We start from the raw sequence: 16,457 nt of genomic DNA on the forward strand, positions 1-16,457 counted from the left end.
GCCGAATTCCTCCGATAACCTGATGAAAGCTAGGAATGCCCTCCCAGGAGAATCTCAATCTTTTGCGTATGATTTCAGGAGCTCACAGACCATAGAAACACAAGTTAAGAATTTTTAATTTATACCCTTTAAAAATATAGAAAGAAGGAAAAAATAGATCATGTCTCCAATCTAGTCACCTTTAATCAAGGTAAGCTCTCTGCACACTTGATTAAATGCCATCATACTACAATAAATCTGTAGCTGACTTACTTAAAAATTATACTTTTAATGAAGTATATATTGAATGAAAATACACTGTACTTGCCTACACTTCCTGATCTGAACAATGGCATCACCAGTAAAGCCTGAATTATCAAGGCTATCATCTTAAAAACTCAAACCAAATACAGTCTCTGCTTACTTTGCTATCCAAAATGTCTACCTGGAGCTCAAGTTAAGACCTATTCTAGGCGAGCCAAGCCACAGACAACTGGCTGAAGAACGAAGGATTTGCTGGTTCAACCCTTACCTGTTGCTATGCTTGGACTTTTCTCGGTCCTTCTCCTTGTCCTTCTTGTGCTCTTTGTGCCGGTGTTCCCGATCTTTGTGTTTATCTTTGTGTTTATGAGAATCTGCAACCATAAGAGATGAGTCAGTTAAGAGGAGTCATAAGTTCTCTCCTGCCTACCTTAACAGGCTGGTCAAGAAGACACCCGGCTAGAGTGGCTTAAGCTTCATCCTGTGCACTGAAAGGTTCCATCCCTCTTCAGGGCACATATGGAAGGCAACTCATTAATGTTTTTCTCTCACACGGATGTTTCTTCCCCCGCCACTCTTCCTTGCTCTAAGCTTGTCCTTGGGAGAGGGGAAAAAAAAAAAAAAAAAAAAAAAGCACAGCCCTAGCCAATTTGGCTCAGTGGATAGTGTCGGACTGTAGAATGAAGGGTCTCAGGTTTGATTCCGGTTAAGGGCACATGCCCAGGTTGCAGGTTCTATCCCCAGTGGAGGGTGTGCAGGAGGCAGTCAGTCAATGATTCTTTCTCATTATTGATGTTTCTCTCTTTCCCTCTCTCCCTTCCCCTCTGAAATCAATAAATGTATACACACACACACACACACATGGCCTGGTGCATGAAAATTCATTCACTGGAGGGGGATGGAGGGGGGAATCCCTCAGCCCAGCCTGCCCCCTCTCACAGTCTGGGATCTTTCAGGGGCAAAAGGTGACCCAGCAATCAGGGAAGGTGACACCCTCATCACACCTCTGCTGCAAGTCTCGACTGTCCCTGGTTACCTGCGCCTTGGGCCAGCCCTGGGCACTGCCATCTTGTTACTGAGGACATCACCATCTTTGAGGGTGTGGCAGTCATTTAGCATATTCTCTCCTAATGGGCGCTGCCATCTTTGTGAGGGTGTGATGGTCAATTAGCATATTCCCTCTTTATTAGATAGAATTTTTTTTTTTTTTTTTTTTTTTAAAGCACTGTGACAGGATAATGGCATTTATAACACGACTTGGCTTTAGAGGCAGGGTAATGGGAGGCCTTGTCTGGGCTGCTTTGTGAAATTTTCCTTGCAAGATTCCATTAAATGATGAGTATTTTCTCAAGTGTTTAATGGACACTCATATGTCTTATTTAATGTAGATTATCTTCAAATCTCTCCCTCATTTTAAAAATATTTGTTTTCTTATTACTGAGTTGTAAGAGTTCTTTATACATTCTGGATTATGACTTTTTTGGTTAGCTATATATATTGTAAATAGGTTTTTTTCTCAGAGTTTTACAGAGGTAAGGGACACACAGGGCACATTTTTAATCTATAAAGACATCCAGTTGCTCTTTCACCATTTTTTGAAAAGATAGCCCTTTCCCCCATTGAATTGCCTTGACCTCTTTTTAAAAATATATATATTTTATTGATTTTTTTACAGAGAGGAAGGGAGAGGGACAGAGAATCAGAAACATGGATGAGAGAGCAACATCGATCAGCTGCCTCCGGCACACACATCCCCGCCACTGGTGATGTGCCCACAATCAAGGCACATGCCTGGACCCTTCAGTCCGCAGGCCAATGCTCTATCCACTGAGCCAAACTGGCTTCAGCTGCCTTGACCTCTTTACTAAAAATGAAGTGACCATATAATCACAAAAAAGAGTTTATTTCTTAATTCTATCCTGACCTTACACAGACACTACCTACTACTGTAGCTTCAAAGTAAGGTTCTTTTACATAGAAAGTTTTGAAATCAGATAATATTCAGTAATAAATTTAGCTTTATTCTTTTAAAAGTAGTTTTGGCTATTCTATGTCTTCTGCATTTCCATATAAGTTTTAGATTCATTTCATCAATTTCAAAAGGAAGGAAGGAAGGAAGGAAGGAAGGAAGGAAGGAAGGAAGGAAGGAAGGAAGGAAGGAAGGAAGGAGAAAAGAAAAGGCCAGCTGGGAACTGTGTTCATAGGACAATTTGGAAATACTCTCATGTCTTTTAATCCATGAACAGGATTCTCTCTCTCCATTTATTTAAGTAATTACATTTCAAAATCATGAGGTGTATCAGAATTAATCCTACTAAAAATGAGGCTCACTGGCGTCAGGTCACCCCAAAGCTAAATATTCATCAATTGGAAGTTTATGTACATGACACATATGTGGCAAATTTAAAATATGTCTAACAGATTTTGATACTCTTCCTTTCAATAGGTGTGGCCTAATTTCCTTCTTGAGTATACTAGACTTGAGATTCACTCCTAAAAGGACAGAATAAAGTGAAAATGTTGGTATGTAACTTCTGACACCAGGTCATAAAAGGCACTGGATTTTTCTTCCTGACTCAGGGAAGCCAGCTGCCGTACTGTTACAACACTTAAGCAGCCACATGGCGAGGACTTGAAACTTCCGACAATACCATGTGGGTGAACCATCTTGGAGTAGACCCCTCAGTCTCAATTAAGCCTCTAGAGAACTGTAACTTCACAAATACCCTGAGCTGAACCACCCAGCTAAGCTGCTCCTGGATTCCTGGCTCACAGAAACTGTGTGAGAAAGCAAGTGTTCGTTGTTTTAAGCTGTTAAATTCTGAGGTAGCATATTTCGTAGGAATAGATAACTAATAATGGATAGGTAATGTGTGTGTGTATCCAATTCCTGGCTCCCAAAATGTGGCAAAAAGAAGCTACATTTGGAATAATCCACTAAGTATTCTGTGCCAGGCCCTATGGGGACAGAAATTTACATAATCGTACCCTTACCTATGAGAATTTCTCATCCCACAGAGATAAGAAGAATAAAATCATGTTATCAGAATCGGGACTTGAGCACAATCCTCCATGCAACACACAGAAGACTCCAACTTCTCAAAGTCTCAAGTCTAAAATTTTAAAATGCTGAGTCAATCCAATGTACTAGGTTGGTGGCTGCCAATACCTAACAGTAATAAACGCCAATTATTTCTGCTCTAAACTAAGTACTTATGGTTAAAATCATAATAATGACAAAACATGCCACCAGCAGCACAACCTGGAATGATGTTTGTATTGTTTGATTTTGTTTATGGGCCAGATTAGCAAATAGGAAACAGAATATTATTACCTGCTATTATGGCCCAAGAATATGGCAGAGGGATTGGGGGATTAAGGAGGGGAAAAGGACACATGTAATACCTTAATCAATAAAGAAATTTTTAAAAAAAGATAGATGCCAAAATGTTAACAGTAGTTATCTTTGGATAGTGAATATCTGAGCAAATTGATTTTTGGTATAGACTTTGTCTTGTTTTCCAATCTTTTCCCCATATGAATCACTTTTACTTATTTATTTATTTAAATATATACTTTATTAATTTTTTACAGAGAGGAAAGTAGAGGGATAGAAAGCTAGAAACATCGATGAGAGAGAAACATTGACCAGCTACCTCCTGCACACCCCCTACTGGGGATGTGCCCGCAACCAAGGTACATGCCCTTCCTTGACTGGAATCGAACCTGAGACCTTTCAGTCCACAAGCCGACGCTCTATCCACTGAGCCAAATGGTTTTGGCTGAATCATTTTTATAATAAAGTTATTTTTAAAATTACCAAGCTGTAATTTTTTACTTTGTCAAGTACTAATATAGTTTAATTCACTAAAAAGCACTAAATTTAAAGAATAAGGAAATTAAATAAAAAATAAATTGAAGCTAATTCTAGGTAGATTTCAAATACCTGCAAGTAAAAAACAGGAGTGGGGAAGAGATACTGAGATTGATAATACAAGATTGGCAAAAGGTTGAGAGTTACTGAAGTGGGCATATATGATACACAGGAGTTATTTACTCTCTCTACTGCCATATATGCTTGAAACTTCCCTTCTAATTTGGTATTTTTCTCTCTCATTATATAAGAGGACATCAAAGAGACTAGCCAAGAGCAGATTTGTGTTAAGAAGTAGAAAGAGCCGGGACTGATTTGGCTCAATGGATAGAGCGTCGGCTTGGGGACTGAAAGGTCCCGGGTTCGATTCCAGTCAAGGGCATGTACCTTGGTTGCGGGCATATCCCCAGTAGGGGGTGTGCAAGAGGCAGCTGATCGATGACTCTCTCTCATCGATGTTTCTAACTCTCTATCTCTCTCCCTTCCTCTCTGTACAAAATCAATAAAGTATAAAAAAAAAAAAAAAAAGTAGAAAGAGATACAATTTGATAGATGAAATTAACCCAAGAGTCAGGGTGTCCTACTCTAAGGATAACAAGGATCCACTTCAAGCAGAAAAGGAAAACAAAAACAACATACAAAATGAAAGTCATACTTAAGAAAGATTAATTTGGAAGGGAGTGTGGGTAGAAAGGTAAAAGCAGAGTAGAACTGATTATTTTTGAAGTCTAGAAAAAAGTGAGAGCAGCAGGGTTGCGAAGGAAGGAAGAAATGTAAAAAAGCATGTTAAGAAAACTGGTATTAGAACTCAGTTTCAGGACCTCTTTGGCTATGTGTAATAAATAAATCCAGAAGAGTCAAAGGCTCAAAGACTTTGGGTCCCTGTAAAAAGAACAAAGTGGCCCTGAAGCACAGGAAAGCCATGCAAACAAAAGGTGGGGAGAAAGAAAAAGACTGGAGAAATAATCCAACTAACTGAAGTCATATTGTATTTAGGGTAACAGTGGGACATCTAACTAATGATATTGGTTAGAAGAGAAGCCAGCAAGTGAAAAAATGAAGCCAATAGGGCATATGGGTCTATATCCCTCATGGTGAAAAATATTTGTAGACAGCTTACTAATGGCCTTGAAGATTACTTTTAGTACATACCCTTTCCCCTTAACTGGAATTCATCTAAGAATACATACTGTTAAAATGTTTTGGAGGAAAGGACCTTGCCACTTCAAGTATCAGTTAAATGCAAAAGAACTATACGGAACTTGACTAACAGATTTAGAAATGAAAGATGAAAAGCACTGCATATTAAGTCACCAGGAAACCTCATTCATTGTGAATTCAGGTCATCAATAACAACTGTTTCAAATCCTAGCATTCAAAAATTTGAGATGAAGTAATGGGAGGAAGACCCCCTGAGATAAGGCAGCCTTGAGAAGACAGCACACATGTAACAACTAATTCCTTTCATTCTAATTTAACTGGATAAGAGAGTTACTCCATAATGAAAAGAGAGTATAGGAATCAACATCTTGTGTTGTTGTTACTAAAGTGCTCTTCAGACTAACAAAGATTTTAAGTAGAGATTTCCAAATGACAAAAAGGAAAGTATCAATCAGTGTCTTCTCTGAGTGCTGGAACAGTTGCTGGCTAACATCATGGAAGCACTTGATGTTTAACATGCAAAGGAAAAGGAAACCTTTTCAGAATTATATTCTGAGGTCTAATTCCATTTATAAGCATTTAAAATATATTAATAAATCCAAAGTACCCTGCTAAAGACTTATCAGATGTGAACTCTGCCCTCAATGAATTTACAATCCAAGAAAGTCCTAATTAAGATTGGAACCCAAACAGCCAGGGCCCAAGGCACACAAGAGAAAAATGACACTAATATAGGTGCCAGACCATGCTAAAGCAAACTCATTAGTCAACAGAGCAAAATATCAACAGTACAATGATTGAAATCTCTTCTTTAAAAAAAAATTTTTTTTTAAGTATTTTATTGATTTTTTACAGAGAGGAAGGGAGAGGGATAGAAAGTTAGAAACATCGATCAGCTGCCTCCTGAACACCCCCTACTGGGGATGTGCCCACAACCAAGGTACATACCCTTGACAGGAATAGAACCTGGGACCCTTCAGTCAACAGGCCGACGCTCTATCCACTGAGCCAAACCGGTTTCGGCAACAATTGAAATTTCTTTCGAGAGACACATTTTTTAAACTCAAACTTCTTCTAACGCCACTTCTTCAAAATACTCGCCCAAGCCATGGTATTTTGTGGAAGAGCCACATTCAAGGGGCCAAAGAGCCGCAGTTTGCTAACCACAGTGCTCGAGTATTTAACAAACATTGTCCCACATTCAATTTTCTTACCACTCTCATGATAAGGAAATATCAGCCCCATTTCACAAATGATATTAGTAATAGTTGTCCCTTATTTAGTGTGTACTCTGCAAAAGGTAATAATACACTTTCGTATTACCTCTAGTTTCACAATTCTCTGGATGGTACCAATTTCATCAAATCTAAGACACAATTTTACCTTTTAACATATCTGAAAAGGTGCATGTGGTTCATATCATCCCCATGGAGGGGGAATTTAACAGTATCTAAAAAAAAACAAAACACAAAACCTAATTTAGTCCTTGCTGTTTTGGCTCAATGGATAAAACACTGGCTTGCAGACTAAAGGGTCCTGGGTTCGATTCTAGTCAAGGGCACATACCTTGATTGCAGGCTTCTCCCAGGCCCCGGGCCCTGGTCAGGGCGCATGCAGGAGGCAACCAATCGATGTGTTTCTCTCACATTGATGTTTATCTCTGTCTTTCCCTTTTTCTTCCACTCTCAAAAAAAAAAAAAAAAAAAAAAATCAATGGAAAAATATCCTCGGGTGAGGGTTAACCAAAATAAATAAATAAATAAATAAATAATCTAATTTACACACACTCTCTTTTGAGTCAGCAACTTATATATAAGAATTTAACTTGAAGATATACTTCTAAGGCAGAAATTTTCAGATGGTTTATATACACATGAAGGCAGAGAAAATTAACTCAGAAGAAACCTGTTTTAATTTTAGCCTTGCTAGAATGGATTAAAATTCTTTTCCTATTCCCAAAATCTCAAATGTCAAATGATTGACATTAAAGTAACAGTATTTTTATTGTATCACGATGCTCCTATTACTTAGAAATTATGAAAAAAAATTTATGAAGGTAACAGGCATTTTCTCAAATGTCTAGACATGAAACATGTGGGTGTCATTTAACTCCATCTCTTACAAGATTCCAGAATTTTCTACTTTCCAGCCCTGTTATCTTTTCAGTAAGGACAGGAAGGCAACAGGATTACTTAAATTACAGGCATTTTTTAAAAAGTCTAAAGAGTAAAAACGAAATTAATATGAGTTAACTACTTCCTTTATTTCAAGTGAAAAGTAATATAACAAGGAAAAGCAGCCTGATTCCACCACAGAACAAAAAATAAAGAGCCTGTATCTAAACGGGCAGTGAGGAGTCACAGAGGCTCCCTGGAGGAAGCAGTGTTTGAGCTAACTAAGTCTTATTAAAGGTTAAGAGGGAGTCAGCAAAATAAGGGAAGGAGAAAGGCATCCTTGGCCATGAGCCATGAAAATCAACTATCTATAATTACTGTTGCTGCTTAAAAAAAATTGATCTTCTCATGACTGAGCAAAATTAAGTCAGATCTACTTCCTGCCAGCTAGGAAATGGTTTTTGTCAGGGGCATATTAAGAAATAAAATCCCCAAATTATATTATGTTTGACTCTCTAAAGGCATGTATTCCCCAAAGCAGTTTCTTTAAAAAAAAAAAAAAAAAAAAATACAGATCAACTCCTGCTTCTTATAGCTTTGGAGTCCTAATTCTCTGCTTAGAAAGATGAGAAATAAAACACCTAGGAATAATAAAGTTCAGTATCAAATAATCCAGCAAAATTTGATTCAGCTGTTATAAAGTCGCTGTAATCTGGCATAATGCCAGTAAGACAATGAAGCTGCAGGTTTGGAAACCAGGTACAGGGAACCCAAAGTAGCCACCAAATCAGTGTCAAACCAGGCATAGGGTGGCGAGTTCACTCCCCACAGGGGAACCAGACACACACATAAAAGGAAGTCAAATCCATAAAACACTTCATTGAACATGTTCAAGAGTGATGCAGTTAGCACAAAAGACCACGGTTACACCCTAATGTGGGTTAGAGACAGTACAGAGCAGCACAGGATGCTCTAAGACCTCTGAAGGAAGCTGGCTGGTTCAACAGATTGAAAAGGATCTAATTCAAATCCTTGTCCTGCCACTTACTTTACTATGTGACCTTGGGTAAAAGTCACTTAGCTATTGAGTCTATAAGCAGCAGCAAAGGTCAGTGATTAAGAGCTTCGAATCTTTGTTCATCATTGATTTGATAACTGTGACTTCTCTGGATGGAAAAAAAAAAGCTTAGAATATTTAAGTGACCTTAAGGAATTTTATTTCAAAAGTCAAATTCTTTGTGTGTGGTTGTAGAATTCCTGACTAAGATCTACAAAATGACAAACATGTTGACAGCTGTCAATAAAGTACAATTATTACTGAACCCTCTTCATGATTAATTTATATAGAACTGAACTGAGACTACCCAATTACCGTATTTTTCGGACCATAAGACGCACTTTCCCCCCCCCAGAAGTGGGGGGGAAAAGTCCCTGCGTCTTATGGTCCAAATATAGCCTACACATATACTTTAAAAAAAAAGTTTTTTTACTTGCCCGGCTCTATGTGGTCTTTGTGTGCTTGCCCGGCTCTAAAATGGTTCTAAATGCTGCTGTTTACTTTACAGGGTTGATTACATGTGTTTATGACTGTGATGTTGGGTTTTAATGCACATAAAATATTTTAGGACACTATTTGTTTCAGAATCTTTTTTTCTTCATTTCCCTTCTCTAAAAACTGGTGCGTCTTATGGGCCGGTGCGTCTTATGGGCCGAAAAATACAGTATTCCAAATCACTTAGGGGCCAGGTTCTATACATGCATTTAGGACAGCCAACCACAGATACAATGCCTGATTTTCTCTCCTATACACCAACCCAGGAAAGAAAAGCACTTGTGAAGAAAGAAGTAAAGCTTTGGCCTGCTCTTACAATCATACCCAGAGCCTAAAAAACCTATAGGTTTTAAGGGATTCATTGCTAATCAGTTTACACCTCCTACATAAAAAAACACTTGCATTAGTTTAGCTGCAATCAGTAGGTAGGTAAACAATGCTGCCAAACCTATTCCACCCATGATCTCTTTTGCAATCACATTTCAACCCAAATATAAATATTTATACTTCCTTAAGAGAGAAAGGTTAAGGAATGGCAAAGATTACTGATCATTTTATCAACTAATCTTTGCTCTTCAGCATTTTGTTACTCCACCATTCTTCTAAATGGTTAGGGGCAATCAGATCAGAGCAAGAGAGAAGAGGCTTTTGCTTCCTTTTAACAAAAGCAGAGAGACACATTTCTGTCATAAAGGGGCTCTATGCCATATTTTGAGCCAGTCCTCTTTTACTTTTGAAACTTAAAGCAGCTGGGTAATATGATGGGCTCCTCCTACAAAGACAGTCATCATGTCCTGTGTGGAGGCTGGGGAACAGAATTACTCAACCAAAGCTGCATTTCCCAAAGAGGCATTCACAACAGAACTCTGTCACAGATAACTCCTGCTAATCTCTGACACACAAACACACAACCACTGCATTAGCAAAGTGAAAACGCTGGATGAAAAAATTTAATTTTCCAAAGAAGATATCTGCTCATTGTTAAATCACTTCTGGGATAAATGTTTGCATCTTCCTCCCTGACCTTCAAACCCACGGATACCACATCCCTAGGAGTTGGAGTTTAAACAAAATCAACATTTCTACTGAACACTCTATACTTTAAAATAAGACTGTTTTTGTCTAGGACAGATAACAAGCTGGTCTCTGTGATAAAGATTGGCACCCGGGAATGTGGTCAGTATCAGGAGTGTGCAAATCTCCCCAGGAACTTAATGCTAAACTAAAAGCAGCCAGGAAGCCCATAACTGGAAGGAAATGGGATTGAAGGGTGAAAGAATTCTACCTTCCCTCTTCCTCTGCACAGCTATCTAAATTTAGACCTTACCTATGCTGGTCCACTTTCAATCCAGGAAACCTAGTCTATATCCATTTTAATGGTGAATGACTTTAATGTGTGTCCACAGAAGAGTACTTACGACTATTTCACAGTGATTCTCAATGAGAACACTTCCAAAATTCCAGGGCATAGTTAATATAGCCTTTCAAAGTAATCAGGACAGAGGCAGTTCTGGCTAAAAACTCAGAGCTCCACAATTTAAAAGAAAAATGCTGGGAGGATTCAGCTATTAACTAAACAAAACAAACAACAACAAAAACCTTAAAACTCAAGAATGAGAGAAGGAATCAGTAACATTTCCAAATTTCAAAGCCCAAATTATCACCTGTTCTCCTCAAATGTGTTTTGTATATAAACAAGACCCTTTGTCATGGACAAACCTGAACTGTTCATTATTAAAACTAATGGGGTTCACTCATTAGGGACAAAGTCCTCTCAGGCTAATAAAACAAACAAAACCTCCAGCTGACAAGACATTTGGAACTATAAATATTTCTTCCTCTCTCTTAAGGAAGTTGGGTTCACAATATTCATTCAAATACCTTTTGAGTGCCATTTCTGGGCCAGACATTGTTCTAAGTGTAGGAATACAGCAGAAAACAATACCAAGCCTGCCCTCATGAAGTTCCATAATAAAACATTAATACCCAGTCCGAACAGCAGCAGCTGCTCAATGAGTAACTTTGAAAGGAGAGGGGGAAAGGGATTTCCCATAACTGCCCATTTCCTTAGAGTTGGTCCCACTTAAGTTCCAGAATCAGAGTTTAATGTTGCAGCTAGAAGAGGCCTTCATAAGAATTTATGGAGGCCAAGTCAAAGAAAGGGTCAAACATAATCACATAAGAGCTGCCAATTATTTTGCAAAGTGCTCAAGTCTTTCTCCTTTCTATTCAATGCTTGGTAAAATTTCAACATCAGAAACTAGAAGTACATTGCATTAAAAGACTCAGAGTTGCTCTAAGATAGAAGCACAGCATTTTCAATTTTGTTTTTATCAACTCTGCAGCACAACTTCAAATTTCTAAAACCTGTCACATTTTCCAAAGTGTCTACATATTAAGAAGAAATACCACAAATGGACTAAAAAACATTTGAGAACCTACCTTGGTTTCTAAACATCAGCAACTCTGAGATTAGTGGCTAGATGTTGTCCTAAGGGCCATGACAAGCAAAAGACATCACATGAACAGCCAATTTGTTTGCTTTAAGCCTCAATCCCACACAAAAAAGGTTAAATGGCCAATGGATGTTATCTCTTCCAATACACTTCCATATTTAAATTTTTTTGGCTCCTTTTATGCTTTTACAACACTACAATTATCTTAATCTTTCTTTTCAGTCCCTCCCAGTATATGCACCCTATTTTAATTTACTTTACAACAACCTTCTCTCCCATCCCATTCCTTCCATTCTTTTCCTGAAATTCAAAAGTTCATCTTCTTTTTTTCTTATGGTTCTCATTCCCAGGAACCATTAAAAAAAAAAAAAAATATATATATATATATATATATATATATATATATATATATATATATATTTTACAATTTAAGTGAGAGACCACCAAACTGTCTTCAAAAAAGTATGTTATCTAACAATAAGGTCTTCTGAACTGATGATTCTAGACACAATTATAAGCCAAAACAAGCTGCTCACTGTTATTTTGCCAAGAAGGAAATGACTTTTTTTTTTTTAAATCCTCATCTGAGAATATTTTTTTCCATTGATTTTTAGAGTGTGGAAGAGAGGGAAAGACAGAGAGAAACATCGATGAGAGAGAAACACACTGTTTGCCTCCTGCACAAGCCCTGACCAGTGGAGGAGCCTGCAACCAAGGTACTTGCCCTTGACCAGAATAGAACATGGGGCCCTTTGATCTGCAAGCAGATGCTCTATCCATTGAGCCAAATCAGCTAGGGCTAACATTTAAAAGTCAATTCCACTAACAGCAAGAAGTCATCATTAGAGCCAAGTTCAAATCTTTTATATAATGTCCTGATGGGATCCTAGGTTATTCATTTCTCTGCTCTGGTCTCAGTTTTCTAATTTGTAAAATGACCTCCACTGGCCTCCTACTTCCAATTACAAAAATTCTATGCCCTTTAAAAATTGTTTTATGTCAGCCCAGCCTGCATGACTCAGTGGTTGAGCATCGACCTATGAACCAAGAGGTTATGTTTAATTCCCAGTCAGGGCACATGCCTGGGTTGCAGGCTTGATCCCCAGTGGAGGGCATAAAGGAGGCAGACAATCAACGATTCTCTCTCATCACTGGTGTTTCTATCTCTCTCTTCTTCTCCCACCCTCTCTGAAATCTATATATATTTTTTAATTCAAACAAATTAAGGTTAAAAAATTTTTTTAATGCTTAAGAGCAGTGGTTCTCAAACTTTCCAGTGTATGAGACTTGGGATGCACCAGATATGTGCATTTTACCAAATGCTCTCCGGACGACTATAACCTACATTGTCCAGAATCGTATTATATTTTGAAGACCCTGCCTTGTTGTTTCTTGTCACTTGGAGCAATAAGTAATAACAAATACCAGCCACATGCAATAACAAACATGCTACTGATTTTATTTTAATGTTTCTACTTCAATTATGTCTCTCTGTTCTTCAAAAGACTGGCACAAGGTGTTGAGTCCTGAGGATTTTATTTTTAATTTACAGCTGAGAATACTGAGTCTCTACAATTGAGGAAGGAAGAGGTGTTTTCACCTGCTATTCTCCCAGCCCCTATTTAAGAGAAGCAAGATCTATACAGCTACCCCAACTTAGGCAAGGAACAGGGTAGTCAGGCTCTTTAGAATAGAAATTCTGTTGTTTGAGCATCAGAGGGCAGAGTCATGCTAAGACAGAAACAGTTGAGACCTGCTAGTGAGACTCCGTTGGAAAAATGACTAGAGAGAAAATGAATAAAGACTTAATGGAACTGCAAGCTCACAGTCCTCTTTTGACACTTGGCTTATAGATTCCTTTGGGAGCCAGAGGCTACCACATAATATGGAGTGCAGTGAACCTCCAGTGATACACACAAGCACCACTCAGTCAGGGAAGCAACTGGCACTTCTTACCAATTCATGGGTCAGTAAATTTTTCTGTAAAGGGACAGGTAGTAAATAGTTGAAGCTTTGCTGCAAACTTATTCACAGTTGTAGGCACTCACAAAAGCAGCCACAGATTACATATAAATGAATGAGCATGGCTGCATTCCACTAAAACTTTATTTATGTACACTGAAATTTGAATTTCACATCATTTTTCCATATCATGAAATAACACTCTTTTTTATAATTGAAGTGTAACTGATATATAACAATGTTAGTTTCAGGTGTATTTAACAGTATTCTTTATTTTACTTTATTTTATTTTCTACCCCAACCCGTAAAAATTATAAAAACTATTCTTAGTTCATGGGCTATACAAAAGAGACACAGTTTGCAGGACTCTGCACTAATTAATAGACTGAAATTATCTCCTGTGTCCCCTTATAGAGAGAGGTTCCTTTCTCAAATCAGTGTGAGTGGAAAATATCCTTCCTGCTTTATATATAAGGCCTCTCTGACACCATCTTTTTCCTAACCAATATCTAGAACAATCTTGGCTCCCAACCCAATCCTTCCTCCAAACTGCTCATGAACGGCCAGCCATTCATCAATTTGAATTAGCAGTTAAAAATCTACTCCTGCTCTGCAGAACTAGAGGAAGTCAAGTCACATGAGTGCAAAGGGAAGGCAGGCCATGCTGAGCCCACTGCTAATTCTGCTTCTTAAGCAGCAAGCTGGTTAAGTTTGTTATTTATCCCCCTTGAAGTGGAAACATCACAGTTGTTCACATACTGCTAAACCACCTCTGATGAAATTCCTTAGTCAAGTATACAGACTTCAAAGATCCTTCTGAAATGGTGTTAGTTAATCCCTGGTTAACAAAAAGATCCTTTTTCGAATACTTAGATAGAGAGGTTTCGCTGATTTCTGGAATGACTGGCTCCAAGCTAAAGGGCTAAAAAATAAAATTACCCAAGGGTCTTTGTTGCACAGGCAGTCAAGCTTTCCTTAAGAGGGAAAGGATTACACACTGAAATGCAACAGAGCCTACTAGTGAGTGGTAGTAGCTTGGTAAGGATCCATTGTAAGTAAAGGCGAGTGCTCTATGAAATGAGAGCCTTTAGGCTGATACTATATGAGTAGTAGTAGTTCCATATAGTATCATATATAGTATCATATAGTTCTCATATAGTATCAGACTAACCCAGAATTCCCAGGAGGCAACTGAGTCACCCAGGCGCCCCCATTGACCTTGTTTTGTGTCACATCTAAGAACTCAGGTTGTGACATCAGATAGGCCTACTCAGCCTCCCAGCTCTGTGGTTACGTATAAGTCACACAGTATAAGTCAGTTTCTTCAAAAGTTAAACCAAATAAACCTCTGAGCCTCAAAGGTGAAGTGGAGTCAGTAAATATTCAAATTATCAGCTATTTCATTCCTTTTCCCTTTCTTCTTCCCAATCGAAAATAACTGATCATAACTTGGAAGCTAAAACTGGAGGAAAATTTCAATCAGTGCTGACTGACAAGCACTGGGATCCAGGTCAACACCTTCCTTTTACTGGTAGGGAGGAGTACCACATAGTGTGATTTTGCTCTGGTCACAGCTGACAACGTCCAGTTGAGACCTCCTTTGTCCTGAACACCTTGCCTATACCAAATCCCCTCTGGACCCCAGGCAGAGGCCTTCTGCCTACATGGCAAAGCTCTGCATGCTGTGTAGTTCCTTATGGCCAGCCAGAAGTTTGCCTGACTAAAGTGGCCATCTCAAAAAGCAGGCCACTGCTGCACGGGGCTCCCCACCGAGGTAGAAGTTAAACCTAGGCAGAGCAATTATTTTAAGCTTCAGGAGTATGGTAAACAAATTCTATTTTACCAGCACAACTTTGTTCTCAAATAGAAAACAAAGCTGGACTTTTTTACTCTTGCCTCCTAAAGTAATTAAGCAGTACAAGGCCCTTAAGAGGACATTTGCATTTCATATACTCTTTTGTAGTGAGTCACAAGAACATCCCTGCACTGAAAATGCTTCCATTAGGCAGAACTTAAAGGGGAAAACGGACTTGTCTAACCTGAAAATGTACCAGCTCAATTAGGACAAGTTCATTCCTGCCAACTTGTTCTCCTTTGCTTGTAATTAAGTGAGCCCTTAATGCCTGAGGAGTCGTGAATGTGAGTACAAACCTTGTACCTAAGCTACACAGAAATCCACAGATCAGCTTAAGCTGCTTGTTTCCAATGGACATAGGCCTCAAAATGCCAACAAGTCCACAAGGTGTCTAGCCATAAAGGTGTCAAGTGTGTAGATGTGTTGCTTCATACACCCTATAACTACTAATTCAAACCTGTCTAGAGTACCACTATGGAGGGTGCTTTACATGCACAGGACAGTCTCTGGAGGAAAAGTGTAGGAAGATAAAACCTGAGCACACTTTGTTTAGAAGCCTTTCTGGTGCTATGTAACTGGCTCCTTTTTAGGTTGCAGAAGACCCTCCTCCAACTTCATAATTATAAGGAAGTACAAGTACTCAACAACTACTGAAGCCCTGCTATCCACCTTGTGGAAAAAAAGAAAAAGAAAACAAGGAACACTGCTTAAAGAGGCTGAATCACTATAATACTAGTTGTAGGCATCATATAAATGTTGTGACTAAAGAATTTGATCAGAAGCTTATTTTGATCAGTCAACTTATCTTATTCTTGTCAATTATTTAACTTTGGGGAAATAGGACCAGGTACTAGGTGTTCTTTCATATTGACTCTGACATAGCTATTATCCCTATTTTTACAGATAAGAAAACTAGGAGAGAGTTGTGACTTGCTCAAGGCCACCCAGCTAACAAGCGTTGAATCCAAGTTATATTTCACTGGGGAGCATGTGGACTTTGTAAGGCCCAACAGGAGAAAGAACTTCAAATCTTACTCTATTCCATTGGTTCTGTAACCTTAGTGTGCATCAGAGCTCCTGCTTGACTCCTCAAAACCTAAATGTCTGAGCCCCCACTCCCAGAGGTAGGTATGGATGAGGCTGCATTTCCATGTTCCTAGACAATGCTAATGCTGGTGATCAGGAAATCCCATTTCAATCACTGCCATCAATAGTTTAAAGACCTCTAACTTAATCTCAAGGT

The 16,457-nt window shown here is 38.6% G+C and overlaps 1 protein-coding gene across 2 annotated transcripts in view; it reads right to left on the reverse strand.

The window, feature by feature from the left end:
• The window catches only part of TOP1 (DNA topoisomerase I), a 75,806-nt gene that overhangs the window by 46,226 nt on the left and 13,123 nt on the right, over nucleotides 1-16,457 (reverse strand). For both annotated transcript variants that reach the window (XM_036419137.2, XM_036419138.2), the window contains exon 3: nucleotides 512-614. In XM_036419137.2, the coding sequence (XP_036275030.1) occupies nucleotides 512-614 (103 nt within the window). The remainder of the gene's footprint in view (nucleotides 1-511; nucleotides 615-16,457) is intronic.

Source organism: Pipistrellus kuhlii, unplaced genomic scaffold (genome assembly GCF_014108245.1).
Source record: "Pipistrellus kuhlii isolate mPipKuh1 unplaced genomic scaffold, mPipKuh1.p scaffold_m20_p_6, whole genome shotgun sequence".
Classification (NCBI taxonomy): Eukaryota; Metazoa; Chordata; class Mammalia; order Chiroptera; family Vespertilionidae; genus Pipistrellus; species Pipistrellus kuhlii.